This window comes from Scyliorhinus canicula, chromosome 13 (assembly GCF_902713615.1).
Source record: "Scyliorhinus canicula chromosome 13, sScyCan1.1, whole genome shotgun sequence".
Classification (NCBI taxonomy): Eukaryota; Metazoa; Chordata; class Chondrichthyes; order Carcharhiniformes; family Scyliorhinidae; genus Scyliorhinus; species Scyliorhinus canicula.
The window spans coordinates 97,929,118-97,952,955 of NC_052158.1; the positions used below are offsets into that span (position 1 = coordinate 97,929,118).

At 47.0% G+C, this 23,838-nt stretch overlaps 1 protein-coding gene across 3 annotated transcripts in view; it reads right to left on the bottom strand.

Moving 5' to 3' along the window:
• Positions 1-13,861, bottom strand: part of LOC119975757 (cholinesterase-like) — a 44,274-nt gene extending 30,413 nt beyond the window's left edge. For 2 of the 3 annotated variants that reach the window (XM_038815579.1, XM_038815578.1), the window contains exon 1: positions 13,761-13,861. In XM_038815579.1, the coding sequence (XP_038671507.1) occupies positions 13,761-13,781 (21 nt within the window). In that variant the 5' untranslated portion in view covers positions 13,782-13,861. Of the gene's footprint in view, positions 1-11,875; positions 12,003-13,760 lie in introns of all 3 variants that reach the window. The other variant, XM_038815580.1, reaches the window with a different exon arrangement.
• Positions 13,862-23,838: the final 9,977 nt, after the last annotated feature.

Consider the following 23,838-nt stretch of genomic DNA (forward strand, 5'->3'; position numbering starts at 1 on the left):
AGTAAATGACACAACATTATCAATATCAAGTAAGATGTCCACAACAGCTACATCGCCTGTACACTTTAGCAATACACTACTGAATGCCATAAATGCCAAATCCTCAAGATGGAGGCACAACATCCTACCACCAAAGCAATACCACCAATATAGTATTTTTCTGAGGAAAGAAAACAACCAGAAAATACTTATCTAAAAGTTTTCAGTTTTTTTATAAATGCCATTGCTAATCTTCTCCAATTTAGAAAAGAGTTAATGATTGGAAAAGTTATCTTGATATAAAGGCATTATATAATTTTCAAGAAAGAAGGATGTTAGATTGTTATATTATTTGCAAAGAGCTAAGAACTCATTCTGTAAATATATGTCCCAGGGTGCCACATTCAACATTGAACTCCAGTCATGTGCTGAATAACAATGTATCAGTCTACCAGTCCACCAGCCACATGGGAAGCTGAAAGAAATTCACTCAATGAAACAGAATCTAAAGTGTGATTATTTGTAACTTATTATAAACAGAACACATAACAATTCACCCTAGTCTCTCCTGCCCCGCCCCTCCTCCCCACCCCCACAGGTTGCCTCTTGCCGTCTCATGAAACGTATTTGTCCTCTTGTTCGTCAGGCAGGCTGTCAATTTTGCTGGCTGTCAAGTAGATATCTGTCAGATTATTCATATGAGATTCAGCTGTTAAAAATCATATGGTCTTCACATATCTTTTTTTTAAATAAATTTAGATTACCCAATTATTTTTTCTATTAAGGGGCAATTTAGCATGGCCAATCCACCTACTCTGCACATTTTTGGGTTGTGGGGGCAAAACCCACGCAGACACGGGGAGAATGTGCAAACTCCACACGGACAGTGACCCAGAGCCGGGATCGAACCTGGGACCTCAGCGCCGTGAGGCGGTTGTGCTAACCACTAGGCCACCGTGCTGCCCGTCTTCACATATCTGACATTTCCTCATGCTAGCGTGTTTCCCTGAACTCACCCCATTAATATTGAGACTTTCTTGGAATTTATCTTGATAACTAAGAGCCCCAAAGCTCATACTAGTATTTGAGGTATCATTCTGCACCAGCCTGTTCTGGACCTTCTCCAGAAACAAAATATTCTTCACCATGCAGAGAAGCCATACAGGCGCAGTGCAGACATTCAAAGTCTTAATTACACAGCCTAAATATTGTATTTTTAAAATGTTATACCTGGATGATCCAAGCAATACGGCCTAATGTTATTCCTCTTCTCTCCATTTTTCTAGTAATACTTATGTCCTTCAATGACCTTATCTCCTACTACTCTTTGGTCTCTTTCTTTATCTTTATCACATATCCCTGCAGATTATAAATATCCAAACATGTTTCCCAACCCTATATTTATTACACTGCACTTACCCACTTTGAAGAACATCTGCCACTCTCAGGCCCACTTATTTAATTTATGGAAATCAGCTTAAGAGTTATTAATTCTGTGCCATCTGTGAATTTATTGATGGTTCCTTTAATGCGCCAAATCATTAACAAAAATGATGAATGATCCCAACATAGAGCCGCATGAAGCTTTACTCATAGCTCGGCCCTGTTCAGATCCATTTTCATATTGGTAACTCTTTGTTCATGAGAGTTTAAACTATTACCCATCTGCCTAATAATCTTATCTCATCTGGCCTTTTCTAATCTTCCATGCAGAACCCAAAGACATTTTGGAAATCAAACTTTTAGAATACAAAATATCATTCATTATTCCAAAGATTATTCTGGCTAAATTCCTCTAAAACCCTAAGTTAATTACTTACAGGAAGGAGACTTTTAATTCTCAGCATATTATCCCTCCAATTCTCAAATCTTAGAACTGGAAGCCAAAGAACCTCCCGACAATTGATGAGTTCCTGAAAGATGACACAGCGCCTCACAAACAATGTTCACAATGCATCCAGTACTTTGTGTAGATGGAATCAAGTACAGATGGATAATCAGGTGTAAGTGGATTGATTTTAGCTAATTAAGATTCCTCCATATATTTAACAGGCTTATAAAAAAGGCTGACAAGAACTCCAAAGTGTAAACGAAAAGTTCTACTCACATTATACTTGGTCAAATTAGTGATTTGCAATGTGTTTAAATGGGATATGTCAGAACTGTACATTTAGTAAAATGATATTTTATCCAACATTTTAGAATTGACTGTGACCAGAACGCCTGCACAATATAGTGGAATTGCTTAAAAGGTTTTGTTTTATTTTTTGAAACATATAAGACGACCACTGCCATGAAGCCATCCTCCAATCAGGAGTTACGTATTGCCACTGAGAACGTGATGAAGAGAAACCACGATGTGTTGTTTCAACAGTGTCTATTCAACCTGAAGCTGTTGCAGTCTTAATATGGATTCCAAAAATGACACTTTACATTAATCCAAAGGAGATCTGGGCATTGACTCCACACTTCAAAAGATTATGAGCTTGAACTTGGTTTCATGGCAAAACTGGATTAGCCAAGTGAAAAAGTGAAAAAATTACAGTGGATGGCAGCTATTCATCATACATTTTAGAAGCTGTGATGTCCAAACATCTTGTGAAATACAGGCCCAAAAGTCATTTGAAGCTTGGAGCCAACAGAAATTACACTAATGATGGTCTCATGCTGTTCTAGCATCTGAAAACAAATTGTGTGCCTCATAAGCTGCTATTCAACAGACGGCTGTTAAACAGATTAATGTTATAGGTCATTTATGTGTTCCTTTGCCTTTTTTGCCATCATTAAGTCGTAATTTTATTGCCAGCTGCATCACTTGCAACAATTTATCCTTTTCTGCATAAGATCTTCAGAATAGAAAGGTTTACTGCAAGGCGGATCCAACGTATAATAGAAATTAATTTGCTACTGTAGAATACAGTAAGTCAGCACTATATATATAGCACTATATTCATTACACAGATTGAAGCAAATATGCAATACTAAAATATGAAATCCATAAGAACAAACATACTTGGGCTCGTATAATTAGTATTTTAGCTTAGTTTTAAGACTAGTTGCATTTGGCTCTGAGAAAAGGCATTAAAACATTTTTTTATTCATTGTTGCATACTCACAATGGTATGGAGTTTATTAAAACTATTCAGCTTTTAAAAGACATGCTGGGAAGAATAGGTGTTATACTGCATTCGTTGGGCTGCCCCTGTTCGATTCAACATCATTCTTAAAATGCACGATTGGAAGAAACAGGACTTGAATGAATTTTCCTCAGAAAAACAGAGGCAATTTCTAACACTTTTTCCACATTGATACAACACGCTTGGCAGTTCCAGCCCCACATGTCCCAGAGTCACAAGTGAATTAACCAGTAATTCTTATTAAACAATTCTGAGTTTTTGGCCCTTCGCTGCCCAATAATTACAGTCACCAGGTTTGTTAGTTTAAAAATAATTACTGTTTATTTACGAGAACTACAATGAAACACGTAGCGAATACAGTTGGCCAATAAGTATCCAATTCCTATTTTAACTTGTCTTCCCATCTTGTAAACACACAAGGCAGCCAAACACAAAGGAGTGGAAAAGGGGAAAAAGCGTTAGTGAAAGAGAAAAAATATTCTTTTCTCAGGTGATGGTTCCCTGCATGCTTTCATCACAGTACGTTTTTAGTGTGTGTATCATGTACACATAATGAAATGAAAAGTGCTTATTGTCACGAGTAGGCTTCAATGAAGTTACTGTGAAAAGCCCCTAGTCGCCACATTCCTGCGCCTGTCCAGGGAGGCTGGTACGGGAATCGAACCGTGCTGCTGGCCTGCTTGGTCTGCTTTAAAAGCCAGCGATTTAGCTGAGTGAGCACAGAATCCCTGTTTCATCAACCTTACTTTCAGTTCGTAGCTGGCTGTTAGGCCCTGTAATTTCAGGAATCCAACACTCTCAGGCTTATTAGAGAGAGTGTTAGCTGGTTCCTTCTGGAGACAACTACAGCCCTCACAGTAGGCTTTTGCGAAAGAGTTTAGCTGGCTCTTTTTGGAGAGGTTTTAATTGGATCTCTTCATTGGTCTGTCATAATCAAAACTGAAAGCTCCCAAGGTCTTTTAACCATATCAGTGGGATCAGATCCAATAATCATCTGTTACTGGGCAGAACGCAGCCTTTTGGGTGATATCATTTGCCACCATCCAAATCAATCAAACCGAGTCCCAGCCAATCTCTGTCATTGGTGCCGGTCAATCTACAGCACCAGTTTGAACCAGCAGTGATATTTCCTGCTGCTGAAATACTCTACTTGAATTAAACACACAGGTCACCTGCCTTAAAGACATATGTCTATTACACGGTGACGCAGTGGGTTAGCCCTGCTGTCTCACAGCGCCGAGGTCCCAGGTTTGATCCCGGCTCTGGGTCACTGTCAGTGTGGAGTTTGCACATTCTCCCCGTGTTTGCGTAGGTTTCACCCCCACAACCTAGGTGCAAGGTAGGTGGATTGGCCATGCTAAATTGCCTCTTAATTGGAAAAATTGAATTGGATACTCTAAATTTTTTTTTAAATTAGCCATGAATCAAAAATGTAATGGCAAAAATTAAAGAAAGGGGAAGTAAAGGAATAAACAGGGAATTAACTGGAAGGGCCCTTATAACTGCAATTGACTTCTAGTTGAGCTGGGAAGTATCCAAATGCAATGAGCTGAAGAGCGAATACTTATGGAGTGCTGTAAATGCAAAAGGTACAACATACAAATATCAGAATTCTCAATTCCACTTCCCCTATTGCAAAGAAATAAATTGATTACTGTTATGTGAGGAAAAGATTAAATTGTGAATGTATGTTTTGTTTTCTTAATTTTAAAGAGATGGAAGGCATTTGCATCTCAATCTGAGTAAACACAAAAGATTATCAAGCCAGTACACAATTACAGCACTATTGAGCTCCCCAGCTTACATCATTAGTACAGCATCGCTGCTACATGTAAACAGAATAGAAAAATTGTTGCAATAGAAATCGCATGAAATGAGAATGTTTTCCAAGTCATCTCTATACGCAAGTGGATTTCACTACAGCAGTGAATGCAACTAGAATCTGTACTAGCTGAGCAGCACGGTACCATAGTGGGTTAGCACTATGGTTTCACAGCACCAGGGTCCGAGGATCAAATTCCGGCTTGGGTCACTGTCTGTGCTGAGTCTGCATGTACTCCCCGTGTCTGCGTGGGTTTCTTCCGAGTTCTCCGGTTTACTTCCACAAGCCCCGAAATACGTGCTTGTTAGGTAATTTGGACATTCTGAATTCTCCAGGCGCCGGAATGTGGAACTAGGGGCTTTTCACAGTGATTTCATTACAGTGTTAATGTAAGCCTACTTGTGCCAATAAAAGATTATTATTATAAAGTATTACTTTCAAACATCCTGATTTTGCTGAGCTAGATTTGAAAATGTTATTAAGTGACGTTACAAAACCTTTCTACTGAAGGGATCTCTGAAATCTTTTGGATGCTATTTTGCACATTTATAAGTTATAGTCAACATAAGAACAGTAGTCACATCTCTTATCGCTTTATCAACTTTAGCAGTAAAGAGATAAAGCCCCGAAACTAAACTCAATAACACAGACAAATCTATATGATGTAAGAGTGATTTTGTCAATGCTAAGTGGTGAGTATTTTAAAATTCTAGAAAGCAGTAGTTGTTTCTTACTGTTTTCTCCTTTTCCCCATTGTTCCAAGGATTAGTTTAATGTAGGCTCCAGGGAATATAGAAGAACAACTACCATTTGAACTTATTCTGTGCATGTTGCTTAGAGAAGGCAAGAAAGGATTAAAACTATTGTGAGTCCAGCAACTTACAAATGCATGACCTCCATCACCAAGAAAGGCAGGGGCAGCGATCACATGGGAACATCACTACCTGCAGTTCTCCTCCAAACCACACATCATTCTGACTTAGAAATACATCACAGGTTTGGAAGATGCCATTGAAGGAGCCATGGTGAGTTGCAGCAGTGCATTTTGTAGATGCTATACTGCCACCACTGTTTATTGGTGGTGGAGGGAATGGAAGTTTAAAGTGGAGTTTGATGGAGTGTCAATCATGTGGACTGATTTATCCTGAATGGTGTCAAGGTTCTTCAGACTTGTTGAGAGTTGCACTCATCCAGGCAAGTATAGAGTATTTCACCACACCCCTGACTTGTGCCTTACAGTTGGCAGCCAGGCACTGAGTTACTCACGGCAGAATTCCTAGCCTCTCATGTGCCCTGCTGCCACAGTATTTATATAGCTGCCTGTTAGGCTTCTGATCAATGTTAACCCCCAGGATCATAGATCATAAAATTTACCTTGCAGAAGGAGGTCATTCGGCCCATCTCGTCTGCACCAGCCCTTGGAAAGAGCATCCTACCAAAGCCCATACCCAAGCATTCGCCCTATCCTATAAGTTGGACACTAAGGGCAATTTAGCATGTCCAATCCACCTAACCTGCACATCTTTGGACTGTGGGAGGAAACCCAGGCAGACACGGGGAGAACGTGCAGACTCCCGAGAGACAGTGACCCAAGCCGGGGATCGAACCTGGGACCCTGGAGCTGTGAAGCAACTGTGCTAATCACTGTGCTACCATGCCACCCACTGGATGTTGATAGTGGGCCATTCAGCGATAGTAATGCCATTGAATGAAGGGCATATGTTCTGCACTGTAAAAAAAAAAAAGAGGGCAGCACGGTAGCATGGTGGTTAGCGTAAATGCTTCACAGCTCCAGGGTCCCAGGTTCGATTCCCGGCTGGGTCGGTGTCTGTGCGGAGTCTGCACGTCCTCCCCGTATGTGCGTGGGTGTCCTCCGGGTGCTCCGGTTTCCTCCCACAGTCCAAACGATGTGCGGGTTAGGTGGATTGGCAATGCTAAATTGCCCGTAGTGTCCTAAAAAAGTAAGGTTTGGGGGGGGGTTGTTAGGTTACGGGTATAGGGTGGATACGTGGGTTTGAGTAGGGTGATCATTGCTCGGCACAACATCGAGGGCCGAAGGGCCTGTTCTGTGCTGTTCTATGTTCTATATGGTTAGATTCTCTCTTCTTGGGGATGGTCATTGTCTGGCATGAATGTTACTTGCCACTTATTTACCCAAATCTAAATGTTGAGGCCATGCTGCAGATGGACACGGGCTGCTTCTCATCTGATTTGTTGCAATTGGTCCTGAACATTGTGTAATCATCAACGAGCAGCTCCAGTTCTGACCTTATGATGGAGAGATCATTTTTGAAGCAACTGAAGATGGTTAGGCCTCGAACACTCCTCTGAGGAACTCTTGCAGTGATGTCCTGGGACTGAAATGACTGACCTCCAACAACTAAAGCCATCTTCCTTTGTGCTAAGTATCTCACCAACCAATGGAGAGTGCCCCCGCCCCCCATTCCCACTGACCCACCTTTTGCTAGGGCACCTTGATGCCACGCGCAGTCACATGGTACCTTAATGTCCAGAGCACATTCTCACCTCATTCTTTGAGTTCAGCTATTTTGTCCATACTTGGACCCATGCTGTAATGAGAGAAGGAGCTGAATGGCCCTGGTGGAACCCAAACTGAATGGTCGTAAGCAGGTTATTGCTATTTAAGTGCCATTGTGGATGATACTTTCCATTACTTTGCTGATGTTCGAGGTTTGCTGATGATCGATAATAGACTAATGAGATGATAACTGGCTGGATTCATCAAGCTTTTTGTGGACAGCACATACCTGGGCAATTTTCCACATTGCTGGGTAGATGACAATTTTGACGTTGTATTGGAACAACTTGTCTACGGGTGCAGATGTGTACAGATGGTATCCAATAACTGGGGATTCACTTGCATCCCTATAAAAAGGAACTGCCTGAAACTGTGGCTGTTGGGTTGAGAGGTACACTTTTGTCTCATTATGAGCCTTAGCCAGACCCAAAATCATGGAGGGAGATCCAGTTGGGGACCAAGAATATTTTGTTTAAAGTAGATAACGGTCGAGATTCAAAACACCTGCTTTTGGAATAAAGCCACAAGATTCCATGGGTTTTGAACAAACAAATACAAGTTCAAAAAGACAAAATAATTTACAATATGTATCTTATACTCTGACATTCAGAGAAAATATGATGTACATGTGAATTAACCGACTAACTGTGGTCGAGCACACCACACTAGAGTAAATGACAGAAGCAACCAGGACAGAATCCATGGATTTCTCATGAACCCACCCAGATGTCAGTAAACACCAAGTCAAACAATCTTGTTGAAACTCTTTTATGAGGGATTCCCAGCTTCACCTTCGAAAATTTGTCCTTGGAATTCTCTCCAAAAGTCGCTCCCGTTTGGATGGCTTTAACATTGGCCCACCTCAGAGGGTTTAATCTCACCTTCCATCATTCCAACTCCCTAAATTCTCAAGTGCACTCAAACACTAGCTTACAAGCGCACTTTCAGATTTATGGTCATGCTAAACAGAGGAGCACTGCTTTAAAGAAGTATTTTTTTCCCAAATAACTTTTTTACTTAGTCTGCATGCTTTCTTTAACTTAACTGGAACCTCCGTGTCTATTTTGTCTTTATGGTATTTGTTGGATGGCAGATTACTTTAAATTGACAGTCTCAGGAATTGATGTTTACTGACCTGTGGACTGACCTGGTGACCTGTCAAAACATTCTCAGAAGGTCCCACCCTTGTTGCTACGCAGGAATCAATGTAATAAGTATTGGAACATCCTGTAGCTTCAATGTTACAATCTCTACAGACGGCTAATTTAGCACCCAGGGACGCAAAGATTGAGTTTCATGTCACTCCAAATAAATGCTTATGATACAGTATTGTGTAAATATTAACTCGAGTTCTAACCTTCACAACCTGGCTTTCTGGATTGTAACATCAACACTATTTGATGGATATTTTAAAAATTATGTCAGACAGGATCCAGAGTAACAGAATGTTTCAAGTGGTTAATGGTTCCAGAACAATAGTGCATAGAAATAAAATCAAACACGAGTAAGAGATTTAGGATAGAGAACAACCAAAACATTTGTTTTGTATAGTATTCTAATCACAAACCTTCATGTTCATGTCAATATAAAACTTTAAACTTGAAACACAATGGGCGGAAACCTCCGCCCCCCCCCCCCCGGTCGGGTGGGAAAATCGCGGGGGCACCGGCGAGTCCCACCACGCCGCCCTGGCACCCGCACGCGATTCTCCCACCTCCCCCCAAAACAGCGCGCCGAGATTTACTGCAGGCCGCTCGGAGAATCGCCGCTCGCGGTTTGTAACGGGCGAGCGCCGATTATCCGGCCCGAATGGGCCGATTGACCTGCCCAATACGACGTGTTCACGCCGGTGCCAACCACACCTGGTCACTGCCGGCGTGAACAGCGCGCGAACGCTGCGAGGGCGGCCTGTGGGGGGGGGGGGGGGGGGGGAGGAGGGAGGATCGAGCACCGGGGGGGGGGGGGACGACTAAAAAGGTGTCTGGCCTGCAATCGGTGCCCACCGATCGGCGGGCCGGCGTCTCTGAAGAACGCACTCCTTTCCTCCACCGCCCCGCAAGATCACTCCTCCATTTCTTACGGGGCGCCTGCGGGGAGGATGGCAACCGCGCATGCGCGGGTTGGTGCCGGCCAACCTACGCATGCGCGGGTGACGTCATTTACGCGGCGCCGGCCACATAATTTATGCGGCGCCAAGGCCCGGCACGCATAAATGACGCGGCGCCGCTTCTAGCCCCCCAGGGGTGGGAGAATAGGGGGCAAGGAGCGGCCTCCGACGCCTGAGTGAAACACTCCGTTTTTCACTCCGGCGTCGGCACTTAGTTTCCCGTTGGGAGAATCCCACCCAATGTGCCAGTTAAAAATAAAATCAGCATTTTGGTGTGCGTTTTGTTTTGTTTGTTAACCTATTTTATAATACAAAAGCGATGTGTTCGACAAGCAGATTTTGATGGTATGGTAACTGTTTCATCTCGCTGATATCTGATTCATTTCTAGAGGTACAATGGCTGCTCTAGACATTGTGGAGCCTGGCTAAACATTATCGATTTATTATTGTTTCAGGGCCTTGGAAAGATCTCACCTGGGGTGTGACTGGGTTTGCTATCTGAGTTACGGTAATTGGTGTCTGTTCCCTGTTGATTGTGGACACAGTCTTTTTAACCCTTTCCATATCTTCTTTTCCCTGCTGCCACATGCACACCCTGGATTTGCCCTTCTACACTCCCCATAACCCCATATCCTGTTATTAATCAAGAACCTATCTCTCTCTGTCTTAAAGACACTCAAGTGACTTGGCCTCCACAACTTTCTGCAGCAATGAGTTCCACAGATTCATCAGCCTTTGGCTGAAGAAATTGCTCCTCATCTCTGTTTTAAAGGATTGACCCTTCAGTCTGAGGCTGTGCCTTGGGTTCTAGTTTCTCCTTCTAGTGCAAACATCTCCATGTTCCATCTATCTAGGCCTCTCAATATTCTGTATGTTTCAATGAGATCTCCCCTCATCCTTCTGAACTCCATCGAGTACAGACCCAGAGTCTTCAACCGCTTCTCATATGGACAAGTCCTTCATTCCGGGGATCATTCTTGTGAACCTCCTCTGAACCCATTCCAAGGGCAGAACATCCTTCCTTAAATACGGGGCCCAAAACTGCTCACAATATTCCAAATGGGGTCTGACCAGAGCCTTATACAGCCTCAACAGTACATCCTTGCTCTCATATTTTAGCCCTCTTGACATGAATGCTAACATTGCATTTGCCTTCCTAATGGCCAACTGAACCTTATGACAGCTCTGGACGAGTAGAGTAACATTCTATGAGACATTCAATCTACATTATGTCAATTGCAAACAAGATTATATACTTTACAAAACAAGCATATTTAGAGATAATTGCAATCAACCTTCTGAACTAGCCATAACTGTAACACTACTTTACACTGTATAGAACACTGTGCTTGCCAACAAACCATACACAACACAAACTGTCAGTTCCATCATTGTTTATCATATAAGGCACCACCAGTGATTTCCCTCCAATGTCTCACTCAGTAACCATTCTTCACGTGCGTGCATACGCATTGTGCATTGGCTCTCTATTTGATGACAGATACTTTACACAGAATTGAGGTCCTCATCCACCATTCTGAGCAAAATGTCATATGTAATTAAGTTCAGGAATTGCGGCTGCTTTTTCCAACATTACATCAGGATACTGAAGCCAATTACAGACCCATTACTCTGGTGGAAGCCATCAAGTTTAGTACAATGTGGAGCCCAAAAATTTAAAATCTTCCGTAAGACCTATTGACTTGTAATAATAATCTTTATTAACACTGCAATGAAGATACTGTGAAAAGCCCCTGGTCGCCACATTCCGGCGCTTGATCGGGTACATGGAGGGAGAATTCAGAATGTCCAAATTACCTAACAGCACATCTTTTGGGACTTGTGGGAGGAAACCAGAGCACCCGGAGGAAACCCATGCAGACTCGGGGAGAACGTGCAGACTCCGTACAGGCAGTGACCCAAGCTAGGAATCGAACCTGAGACCCTGGCGTTGTGAAGCCGCTGTGAAGCCACGGTGATAACCACCGTGCTACCATGCTGCCTGTAGCAAGCCTGTCAGCATCTAAGATTTTCTTCAACAAACGTAACAATTCAAGCATTTTAACATGCATTGCATTACAATTTCTGCACATTACCAGTTCACATGTTGCCAAGGATACTGCAATTTATTTGTTTCTGACCATCTAAGGCAGAGAATCATCAATGTTTTACTGAATTAAAATTAATCACAGTATTTTAGTGCAATTCATTTAAATTATAATTTCCTTTAGCATATATATAAAACATTCCCACATCTAGTGACACATGAGGCAGACAAAGCACAAGCTTACTTGTTTCCCTAGCTCGTCTTTCCTGGAAGAGATGGCTAGGCTGAAGGCAGTGTCTAAATATACAACCTCAGGGGCATCAAGCATGGCTGACCTGGAGACACTCACATTTTTACTGCCTGCCACAGACCTGTTGGAATGATTTGTGGATTAATACTCAACCTGTTTGGCTGCATAATAAACACACACTCTGTCGCCATCAAGTCCTAAAATGGGACTCAATCCTGGAGCTTCTAGATCAGAGGTATGGACATGAACTGCTGCGCCACAACACCTCGTCCAAGATTAATATCAATGAAAAAAATCAATGCAATATTGACTTTATTGAAATTATTGCTGTCAAAACTAATTGGAAATGTTTGCAAAACTTTTTAAACTTCATTTCAAAACTTTTTTAAAATCAGAACAGGCGGCAGGGTGGCTTGCACTGCTGCCTCACAGCACCAGGGACCTGGATTCAAATCCGACCATGGGTGACTATGTGGAGTTTGCACTCCTCCCTGCTCCACCCCCCCCCCCCCCCCCCCCCGTCCCGCGCCGCGTTTCTGAGTAGGTTTCCATTGGGTGCTCCAGTTTCCTACCACAGTCCAAAGATGTGCAGGTTAGGAGGAATGGCCATGTAAATTGCTCCTCAGTGTCCAAAAAGATGTGCAAGTTAGGTGGGGTTAAGAGGACAGGATGGGGAGCGGGCCGAGGTAGGTCAGGGGGTCAGTGCAGACTCGAGGGGCCGAACGGCCTCCTTCCGCTGCACTGGAGGAATTCTATGGTTCTAAAATCACTTCAGTAATGTCTTGATGGGGAATGCACAGTAAGAAGTCTTACACCACCAGGTTAAAGTCCAACAGGTTTGTTTTGAATCACTAGCTTTCGGAGCACTGCTCCTTCCTCGGGTGAATGAAGAGGTAGGTTCCAGAAACACCTATATGTAGACAAAGTCAAAAATGCAAGAAGATACTTTCAATGTGAGTCTTTACAGGTAATTAAGTCCTTACAGGTCCAGACGGAGCAGGTTAAAGAGGTGTGAATTGTCTCAAGCCAGGGCAGTTGGTTGGATTTCGCAAGCCCAGGCCAGATGGTGGGGGGTGAATGTAATGCAACATGAATCCAAGGACCCGATTGAGGCCGTACACATGTGCCCGGAACTTGGCTATCCGTTTCTGCTCGGCAATTCTGCTCGCGCGTCCTGACGGCCACCTTGGAGAATGCTTACCGGAAGATCAGGGGCTCAATGCCCTCAAGGGATGTGATGGGGAATGTAATTGTGGAAAGGGGAAATGCGGATCGGGAATTTCAAAAGCAGTGCCGTTCATTACATTCAGCAACGTTTGCACAAGTTGCCCGAGCACACAGCCCGTTAATGCATCTGATGTGTCACCACACCAGTTGCACGTTTGCTTGAAACTCTAGCCGCGTGTTTTGTGTAAATACGCACATTCTGTGCGCTTTATTGCACACACACAGACACATGTGCTTAGCGGTTACCGCAAAGGAGATGCGAAAGTTTGTTGCAAGCACAAGAAGTGTAGTGAGTGTCAGCACTGCAGATTCCCACTGTTGCTGACAACATCCCAACCCCCGGGTGTGGACGCACAGTATGATCCCACAAGAAAGCCGCGTTTCGCCTCTCCCGGCTGTGTTATTAACGGCCAGGGTTACCTCTCCCTGTCCTGCCCCGCCTACACACTTTGCCCACTTGCTCTCTCTCCATCAGCAGCCGCCGGGGAGGCGATCTGACATTTTCAACCGCAAAGGAAAAAAAAACTTTTCCCCGAAGCAATTGGTCAAAGCGACAGCTTGACAACAACAACAACGGTAATAATTAATAACCAGGAACCGACTCCCTCCCTTCCCGGATTCTGGCCGGAGCCGCCGGCTGACAGACACTCACCCGACAGCCCCCGCTCCCCATCAGCTCGGTCGCGGTCAAGGCAGGAGGACCCGCCGCCGCCGGCTCCTGCGCGGCCCCGCCGAGGCGCGCTCTCGCTCCGCACCGCGCGTGCGTGCGTACCCGCTCGTGGCAGGCGTTCACTTCATCGCCGCGCGCCGCCACCGCCGCCCAGCCTCCTCGTGCCCGCGCGCGGCGACATCGCGGCTCGCAGCTGGGCACCGCGCGCATTTGGCAGCCCGCGCTGGCTGGCTGGCTGGCTGAATGGGGCACAGAGCCGGATACAGACCACTGGCGGGAAGGAGGGAACAGAAAACAGAAGCGCTGCCCAAGGTTGTTGTCGTTGTTTCCCATTTGCTTGGGTTCAGTGCGTTTGCATTTAGCCAGACTGTTGGAATCGAGGGGTTGGTGTGCGCTCAAAGCCTGCCACCCCTGAAGAAATGCGAGCCGGGGGGAAATACCGATGCGATTCAGTCAATGCAACATTCAGACAAAGGAAACAACTCTTTCTCTTTTTTTTTTCGAATGCAGTTAAGTAGGTTGCAAAATAATTGTTCTGACTGACTGGGTCCATTGTGGTGCAGGCTGCCCGCTGTGATTTGGGGACGTCTGCTTTCCTTGCGCTGGAGGAGATGGAGCAGGCGGCGGTCTGAAAGACAGGCAGTTCAGTGTGGGGTTCAGTGCTGCCCCAGAATGTCATGTTTTGGTCACTGTTCTGCCATGCCAGCGAACTACCAAACTACCGAAGGATGCGGGAATATAAATGAAGCCCCCAAACCCCAATCCCATCACTTGCCTTGACTTCCACCTGCTCCCAACTATTTTGGGATGCATATGTGTCATACATTCTTCATGTCTAAATCCCCCCACTCCAGAGGTAGACACAATTTGTTTTGAAAGCTTTACAGATGAGGATTGCATGACAAAATGTGAACTTCCGAAGGGAAACTAGAATATTGGCAAAGGACCCATTTTGGATCTGACACCTATCTGACAGAATCCAGCTGATCAATTGATTTCTTGTGGCTCAATTAAGGTCAGAGTCACAGACTGCAAGCCCAGACATTAGCACTGTACTCTGACCAGCAGCACAGAAATGTGTAAGGATAATACCCAATGTATTATACAATGCCACATCATACAGCATAAGGATGCCAATCGATTTGAAATCACAGCAAGAAGGAGAATAGCTGACTTCAAGCCAAGAAAGGGGATGAGGCCCATTCTTCAATCAAAATCAGAATTAGGCACACCATAGAGATCATGGGTGTGATCTAATGAGTGAAAACACCAAGTGTGAAAGTGGGCTTACCGACAGCTGACCCGGCCAGACCGCTGCTGGTGTCGAACGTCAAATGGGGCTGGAAATGATCCCCACTGGCTTAACGGTGGAAATGGCCATCCCGCTAGCTGATTCACCTGGACCGCTCACAGCAGCTCCATACTAACAAGGGGGACCATCACATAAACACACTCTAGTCAGCACACAGCCATGCCACCACGGAGACTGCACCATGTTTCGGGGATGCCAACCTGGCCAGGCACTGGATGCCCTGTTTCCTTCACCCACGAGGAGGGGGGGGGGGGGGGGGGGTCACAGGACCGGCCACAGTGCTGCTTGGGAGGCAGTGGTGGTGGCCATCAGTTCGAGCAGCGTTACTAGGAGGAACTCAGTCCAGTACAGGAAGGCCAACGACCTCCACCGGGCCGCATTGAAGAATTAACATCGGGCTCCAGGCATCGATCCTGCCTGCCACCCCCCTGAACTCTCACCCCTTCCCCACGGATTGACAGCTGGTACCTCAAACCACCCACTGGCACATACTACTGCAACTGTGCTGCAGCACATCCTGGCAACCAGCAGCACAACCCACCCATGCCCAGCAGCCATGCCACACATGTCGCCTGCCTTTGACCACCCCTGCCCCCCGCCTCCCCCCCCCCCCCCCCCCCGCGCCCCCGATGTAAACGCATGAGGCTGACAATGCACTCATTGTCCCTACAGAAGAAGTTGGCAAATAATAGGCGGGAAAGAGCCCAGATGGGCGGCAGGGTGCAGGACCCCCGATGAAGAATGGGCCCTGGAGATTGCGGGGTTAACCAAGGATAGAGTGGTCGCTGACAACGAGGTTGGCCTGCACCATAGAGGTGAGGATCTACTGTCCCTTCACCCAGATGACCTGTTGTGCATGTCAGACAAAATGACCACTGACCACATGTCCTTTCTATCGCTGGATCTCCATCAGATGGTGACCCCTCTACCCCCACTCCCCCAGCGAAGACAACACCTTGGAGGAGATCTGATGTGTCTTATCTGTCATCCCTACCTTCCACCAGCGCAGAGACACACACAAGTGGACAGCCTTCTGTGGAACAATCTGGTGAGTATCAGATTGGCCGATGCACATTGGGTGGAGACAGGAAGGCAGGAGCATCTGAGAGAGTCAGCAGTCGGGGAGGATCACTGGATCCCAGGACTCAACTGGATTCCGGTCAGATGCCGAATCTCTGGTCAAGGATATCCCAGAGCTGATGCACACGCTAGGTTGCAACAGTGAGTTTCAGGAGGGAGTGTCAGCGACACTCCAACGAGTGAATAGTCGATTAGAACAGTCCCAAAGGATACGGGTACTGGAGATGGCACCATCAATGTGCGCCATCAAGGCCAGTACTGCTAGGGTGGGGACCGCAGTGGAAAGTCTGGAACACAACACCTGCGCCATGAGTGGTGGTGTCCAAGGCATGGCTGAGTCAGTGATGGCCGAGGGCCACAACAGCATTTTCCAGTCACTGGGGTATGTGTCACTGATGCAGGTGGACATTGCCAAGGCTCTGCGGAGCATGTCCCAGGCACAGGTTGGCATTGTCATGGCACTGCATAGCATGTCCCAGTCACTGAGGAGCATCGCTGATGGCATCGGCACCATGTTGCAAAGAATGGGGAGGCGCCAGGACTGACAGGGCCGGTTGATGCAGGGGCCTCTGGAACCCACTCCAGTTGCCCTCCTTCCCATGCAGAGCCCCACAGGCTTTTTCCAGGAGGAGGGAGCGCTGGAGGCCAACCCGGAACCTCCCACCAGCAAGACGATGGCGGTCTCCAGCTCTCCCAAGTTCTCCCTTCCTTACCCCGGACACATCTCGAGGTCAGCAGGCAGAATAGGGTGGCACGGCAACAGCACTATCACTGGTAAAGCGGCAGGAGCCCTCCGACCCCAGGCCCCCCAGCGGATTCCCACCAGGGGCATCAAAGATCACAGGATGCGAAAAGCAACAGGCTGCCTTCACCTCTGATGTGCATCCTGGGGACACACCTAGACATAGTGGCAGAGAATGGAAGCTTCAGAAGATTGAAGATCACTGAATGGGCACTGATGGGGGATTGGGCACCATTGTGAGCTAGGAACAGTTTGGGTTTCGCAAGTGCGCAATTATAACGTTCTACACCTAATACATGTGGCGCCTCAGTCCCTTTATTCCACATAGCTGGCTTGCTGCACCCCCACGTCCTGTTGCTCTCTGCACTACCTCCTGCCCCCTGGGAGTAGTGATCCTAGATCAGCAAACTATTGCAGGTGATAGATGCACATGCGCTGTCAGCAGAAAGACGGGAGTCAGACAATGGTATAGATTGAGGAGCACCAGAGCTTGTCCCACAGCAGGTTATCACTGTCCTGCCTTGTATAACGGTGCCGACACAGGCCCATCACTGGAGTGATGTTACACAGACCCTGGGAGGGTGGAACAGAGTAGTCAAGGGTGGTGGGGAAATGGGTGGCAAGGTGGGGAATGGGAGTGGCCAATGTGTGAAGGGGTGTGATTGGGAGAGAGGGGAATGGGAGCTCGGGAGGAGGATGAGATGACTGACAAAACCTCGTCCTTTGAGAAGCGGGCGAGGATGAGGGCCTCCCTGGCCTTCCAGGCATGCCGGACCCTCGCCACCGCCTCTCCTCCCTCTTCAGGCTACTCCTGCAGGACCTCCCTGGGCTTATCCGCCAGCCCCTCCTGGTCCAACCCCTCCTCAGACAAGGCCGCATGTCCCTCCACTTCCAACACGTCTACCCGCTGCTGTGCCAGGTTGTGGAGGGCACAGCAGACCACCACAAAGCAGGAGATCCTCTGGGGTTGTATTGCAGTGCACCACTAGAGTGGTCGAAGCATCGGAACTGCATTTTCAGCAGTCCAATGCACCAATGCAGTTTAATGACAGCACAGGTGACAACATGGGCTTCATTATAGCTATTCTCCATGTCGCTCTCTGGAATCCATACTGGAGTCATCAGCTAGGACCTTAGCAGGTACCCCTTATCCCCCAAGAGCCAATCTGTCATCCTGGGATGGTCCTTGAAGAGGCTGGGGATCTCTGAGTGCCCCAGGATGCAGCTGCCGTGCACACCTGGGAAGTGTGTACGAACGCACATGATCTGGATTGGTGGTCCCACAAGAGTTGAACATTCAGGAAATGGAACCCTCCCTGTTAATGAAGGGCATTCCCTGATACCCCGGTGTGCGGAAGGCGACATGCATGCCATCTCTTACCCCCTGGACCTGGGACATCCTGGCGATGGCAGAGAATCCTGCAATCTGGGCATCCTGATGGGCTTGGTCCAGCGTGAAGTTTATATAGTCAGCTGTCCGGGCACACAGGGCATCCGTGACAATTGCCCTACGTGTCCGAAAAGGTTAGGTGGGGTTACTGGATTACAGGGCTTAAGTGGGGTGCTCTTTCCAAGGTCCAGTGCAGACTCGATGGGCCGAATGGCCTCCTTCCGCATGTAATTTCTATGATTTAAGGTAAAGGGCAGGAGGTATAGAGGGAATGTGAGTAAATCATTTTTACCAAGAGGGTGGTGGGAGGTGGCAATTTGCTGCCTGAAGGGGTGGTGGAGACAGAGACCCTTATGACATTAAAGAAGTATTTAGATGAGCACTTGCGATCCCAGGGCAAACAAAGCTATTGACCAAGTGCTGGAAAATAGGATTGGAATAGTTAGATGGTTATTTTTGATCCACGCAGACGAGATGAGCCGAAGGGCCTTTTCTGTGCTGAATGTTTCTATGACTCTATGACTCTTGCAGCGAATAACTCTGTTACCCATATTCACAACCAACCCTTCGACCTTAATATCTCCCATGGCCCACAACTCGCATGGTCTTGGTCACTCACAGGGCTACCTCCAAGTCAGTTCTTCGTATCCTTTACTAACTGTATAGATTGCAAAGCTCCAAGGTGAAGAGGAGTAAGATTGTGAAACTCTTAGGTGAAGAGGGATCTGGGTGTCCTCGTGAATGAATCACAACAGGCTAGTATACAGGTACAGCAAGTAATTAGGAAAGAAAATTGAATTTTATTGTTTATTATAAGGTATCATTTATTATGAAGGGAATTGATTAGAAAAGTAGCGAGGTTATGCTTCTGTTTTCCAGGGCATCAGTGAGACCACATCTGGAGTATTGGTTTCCTTATTTAAGGAAATATGTAAATGCATTAGAAGCAGTTCAGAGAAGGTTTACCAAACTAATAACAGGAATGGGTTGGTTGTCTTATCAGGAAAGGTTGGAGAGATTAGAGTTTAGAAGAGTAAGAGTTGATCGAAACATTTCAGATTCTGAGGGGTACTGACAGGCTGGAAGTGAGGAGGATGTTTTCTCTTCTCAGAGAATTTAGAACTAGGGGTCATTTAAAAAAAATAAAGGGTGGCTCATTTAAGACAGATGAGAAGAAATGTTTACTCTCTGAGAGTCTTGATTCTCTGGAATTCTTTTCCTCAAAAGGTAGTGGAAGTTGAGACTGAATATTTTAAGCGGGGCTAGATAGATTCTTGATTGACAAGGGGATGAAAGATTATTCGGGGTCGGCAGGAACATGGGATTGAGGTTACAATCAGATCAGCCATGATATTATTGAAGCTCAAGACAGTAACATTGAGATCATCCCTTCAGCTGCCCATGCCCCCTGCCCAACACTTCCCTCTCTTGCACACCGGCATCCAGTCTTGAAAGAGCCATAGTTTCTTCCAGTTTAACATTAGGAAGAGTAAAACCATTGTCTTCAGCAGATTTACACCTACTATGTAGCCTTGCTACCAATTTAATCCCCTTGGTCACCATTTTAGATTGAAACAGTCTTTCTGCAGTTGCGGCATATATAAAACAATTTGCAGATAGCTTGCTGGGAAAATATGGCAAAACAGATGATTTCTCCAGCCACAAAATGTGAGGAGATTCTGAGTACATTTGTATTTTTTGAAGTAGTGGTTATGATAATTTCTAAAGCATCCTTGCAAGATCGGTTGACAGCATCAGAGCTTCCAGGAATTAACTGGGAGTACTCAGTCTGGTCCCCCGCCAGCTGTTAGCTCAGGTGAGTTTGTTCCTCCCACCAGTGGCTCAAAGAACTGGTCATAGATGCTGAGGTTGTGTTTGTTGACTCTGATGTGCCTGTGAGTCAGGCAGATAAGGGAAACCAGCATGTGGTAATAGAGGAGCTTCAGACCCTGACTATGTCAAACAGGGATGAAGTACTTGCCAACTGTGCAGATTAGGAGAAGGACAGCGAGGCAGATGTGCAGATTGACCATGGTGATGCACGCAGACACAGGGAGAATGTGCAAACTCCACACGGACAGTGATCCTGGAAAGGGGAGGGAGGAGGGGGAAAGGGGATAGAAGGGTGGAAGGGAGAAGAGAAGGGGAGCATTGTGGGGAGAAGGGGAAGGAAGTGGGGAGAAGGGGATGGAAGAGGGGAGAAGGGAAAGGAATGGGGAGAAGGGGATGGAAGAGGGGAGAAGGAAGGGTGGAGCGGAGAAGGGGAGGGAAGAGGGGAGAAGGGGAGGGTAGAGGGGGGAAGGAAGAAGGGGAGCATTGAGGGGAGAAGGGGAAGGAAGACGGGAGAAGGGGAGGGGAGGGAAGAAGGGGGGAGGGGGAAGAACGGGAAGGAAGAGAGGAGAAGGGAAGAGGGGTGAAGGGGAGGGCAGATAGGATAAGGGGAAGGAAGTGGGAGAAGGGGAAGGAAGAGGGGAGAAGGGGAGGGAAGAGGGGAGAAGGGGAGGGAAGAGGGGAAAAGGGGAGGGGAGAGGAAAAGGGGAGGGAAGAGAGGAAAGGGGGAGGGGAGAAGGGAAGGGGAAGAGGGGAGAAGCGGAAGGAAGTGAGGAGAAGGGGAGGAAAGAGGGGAGAAGGGGATGGAAGAGGATAGAAGGGGAGGGGAGGGGAGAAGGGAAGAGGGGTGAAGGGGAGGGAAGATGGGATAAGGGGAGAAGGGGAAGGAAGTGGGGAGAAGGGGAAGGAAGAGGGGAGAAGGGGAGGGATGAGTGGAGAAGGGGATGGAAGAGTCTATCAACACTGGTCTGAGATACGGATCAATTTACAATTGACCAAAAAGGTTAGGAGGGGTTATTGGGTTACGGGGATAGTGTGGAAGTGAGGGCTTAAGTGGGTCGGTGCAGACTCGATTGGCCGAATGGCTGTATGTCCTATGATCTAAAGCGCCTCCCCCACAAACCCTCCAAATAAGTAATGAGATTCGCATGGCGGGAGCCCAGGAAGCTAATTTTAATACATTACAAGTCACAAGCGCGAGCACTCTCTCCAGAACACCTCCCCCCCCCCCCCCCCCCCCCCCCCCCCCGCCTCATGAGATCTTGAACTGTTGTCAGAATCATTTGAGCCAATATCTAGCTAGGCATGAGGCAATGGAGGGTTCCCTCCCGGGGCATAGAAGTAAGTACAGCCCTTGGAGGTGGGTAGAGAGACATGCCCAGACATTGCTGGCACTACCATCTGGCTCAGTCCGTGGCAGCTGGCAGTGGGAACCTGTGCTCGGGGGCAATGTCAGGGCAGAACCCCAGTGGGAGTCCCACGGGAGGAATGCATATATGTGTGGTGGGTGGGAGGTGAGAGTAGACAGTGAGAGGGGGAAGGTGTGCCGAAGCTGACTGTCGTGGGTATGGGGGAGGGGGATGGGGGTGCGGGTATAGATCTGCCGGTGATGACTGGAGAGCTCTGAGATGTGGCCTGGATGCAGTTGGGCTGCAGCGCTGTCAAGGCATCCATTAAAGATGGCATCCTGATTTTTTTGAAGCTGGTTCCCGGCTCCAAGGGTCCACGCTATGCCAGAATGACGTCATTAATTACGCCCATTTACTTTTGTAACAGGCTCAAGATTCCGCGAGAATAGGATTCACTCCATTTTTCTCGGCGGGACTGACATGTAACCATTTTTTCGTAAGATTCTGACCCACAGGGTTTTTTAAAAACTGGGCTGTTGCTTAGTAACCAGAGGCCCACACAGAAAGGCAGGAGCTGTTAGTTCAGTTGAAATAAAGCTACGCAGGAGTGAGCAGCTTTCCCAGAAAGTGCGAGAACAGGCAAGGAAATACAAAGGGACAGATAAGAAACTAAAGGCGCAATCCCAGCAACCAAGGAATGGGACAGAATAACGGTTCAGAAAGACTGAAGTCAAAGGATCAAAGAACAAGAATCTGGAAAAACAGTTCTGCTCAGTAAAGTCAAGAGCAGGGAGAGAGGCTCCAAGCTAAAGACAGGGCTGCAAGATGCAGAACTGGTGATGTTCACTTGCGAGAACACAGATATCCAATCATTTCTTTTTTAAATTTAGAGTGCCCAATTATTTTTTCCAATTAAGGGGCAATTTAACGTGGCCAATCCACCTAACCTGCACATCTTTGGGTTGTGGGGGAGAAACCTACACAGACACGGGGAGAATGTGCAAACTCCTCACAGACAGTGACCCAGGGCCGGGATCCGAACCCAGGTCCTCAGCGCCGTAGGCAGCAATGCGAACCACTGTGCCACCATGCTGCCCTCAGATATCCAATCATAAGATTAGTGGTCAAAAGGTTGGTGATACTTGAATACAACCTGTGAAAGAGTGGTGTTCTACTGGCATGGCTGGGTACCTGAGACATTGCGTGGAAGCTTGATGCACCTGATGATCCAGACCAGAGGACATAGAACATTACAGCGCAGTACAGGCCCTTCGGCCCTCGATGTTGCGCCATCCTGTGAAGTCCCTCTACACTATTCCCTTATCGTCCATATGCCTATCCAATGACCATTTGAATGCGTTTAGTGTTGGCGAGTCCACTACAGTTGCAGGCAGGGCATTCCACGCCCTTACTACTCTCTGAGTAAAGAACCTACCTCTGACATCTGTCCTATATCTATCTCCCCTCAATTTAAAGCTATGTCCACTCATGCTAGACATCACCATTCGAGGAAAAAGGCTCTCAATGTCCATCCTATCTAATCCTCTGATCATCCTGTATGCCTCAATTAAGCCACCTCTTAACCTTCTTCTCTCTAATGAAAACAGCCTCAAGTCCTTCAGCCTTTCCTCATATGATCTTCCCTCCATACCAGGCAACATCCTTGTAAATATCTTCTGTACCCTTTCCAATGCTTCCACATCCTTCCTATAATGTGGTGACCAGAACTGCACGCAATACTCCAAATGCGGCTGCACCAGAGTTTTGTACAACTGCAACATGACCGCATGGCTCCGAAACTCAATTCCTCTATCAATAAAAGCTAACACACCGTACGCCTTCTTAACAATGGGGCAGCAGGGTAGCATGGTGGTTAGCATAAATGCTTCACAGCTCCAGGGTCCCAGGTTCGATTCCCGGCTGGGTCACTGTCTGTGTGGAGTCTGCACGTCCTCCCCCTGTGTGCGTGGGTTTCCTCCGGGTGCTCCGGTTTCCTCCCACAGTCCAAAGATGTGCGGGTTAGGTGGATTGGCCATGCTAAATTGCCCGTAGTGTCCTACAAAAGTAAGGTTAAGGGGGGGTTGTTGGGTTACGGGTATAGGGTGGATACGTGGGTTTGAGTAGGGTGATCATGGCTCGGCACAACATTGAGGGCCGAAGGGCCTGTTCTGTGCTGTACTGTTCTATGTTCTATGTTCTAACCCTCTCAACCTGGGTGGCAACTTTCAGAGATCTATGGACATGGACACTGAGATCTCTCTGCTCGTCCACACTACCAAGAATCTTACCATTAGCCCAGTACTCTGCCTTCCTGTTATTCCTTCCAAAATGAATCACCTCACACTTTTCTGTATTAA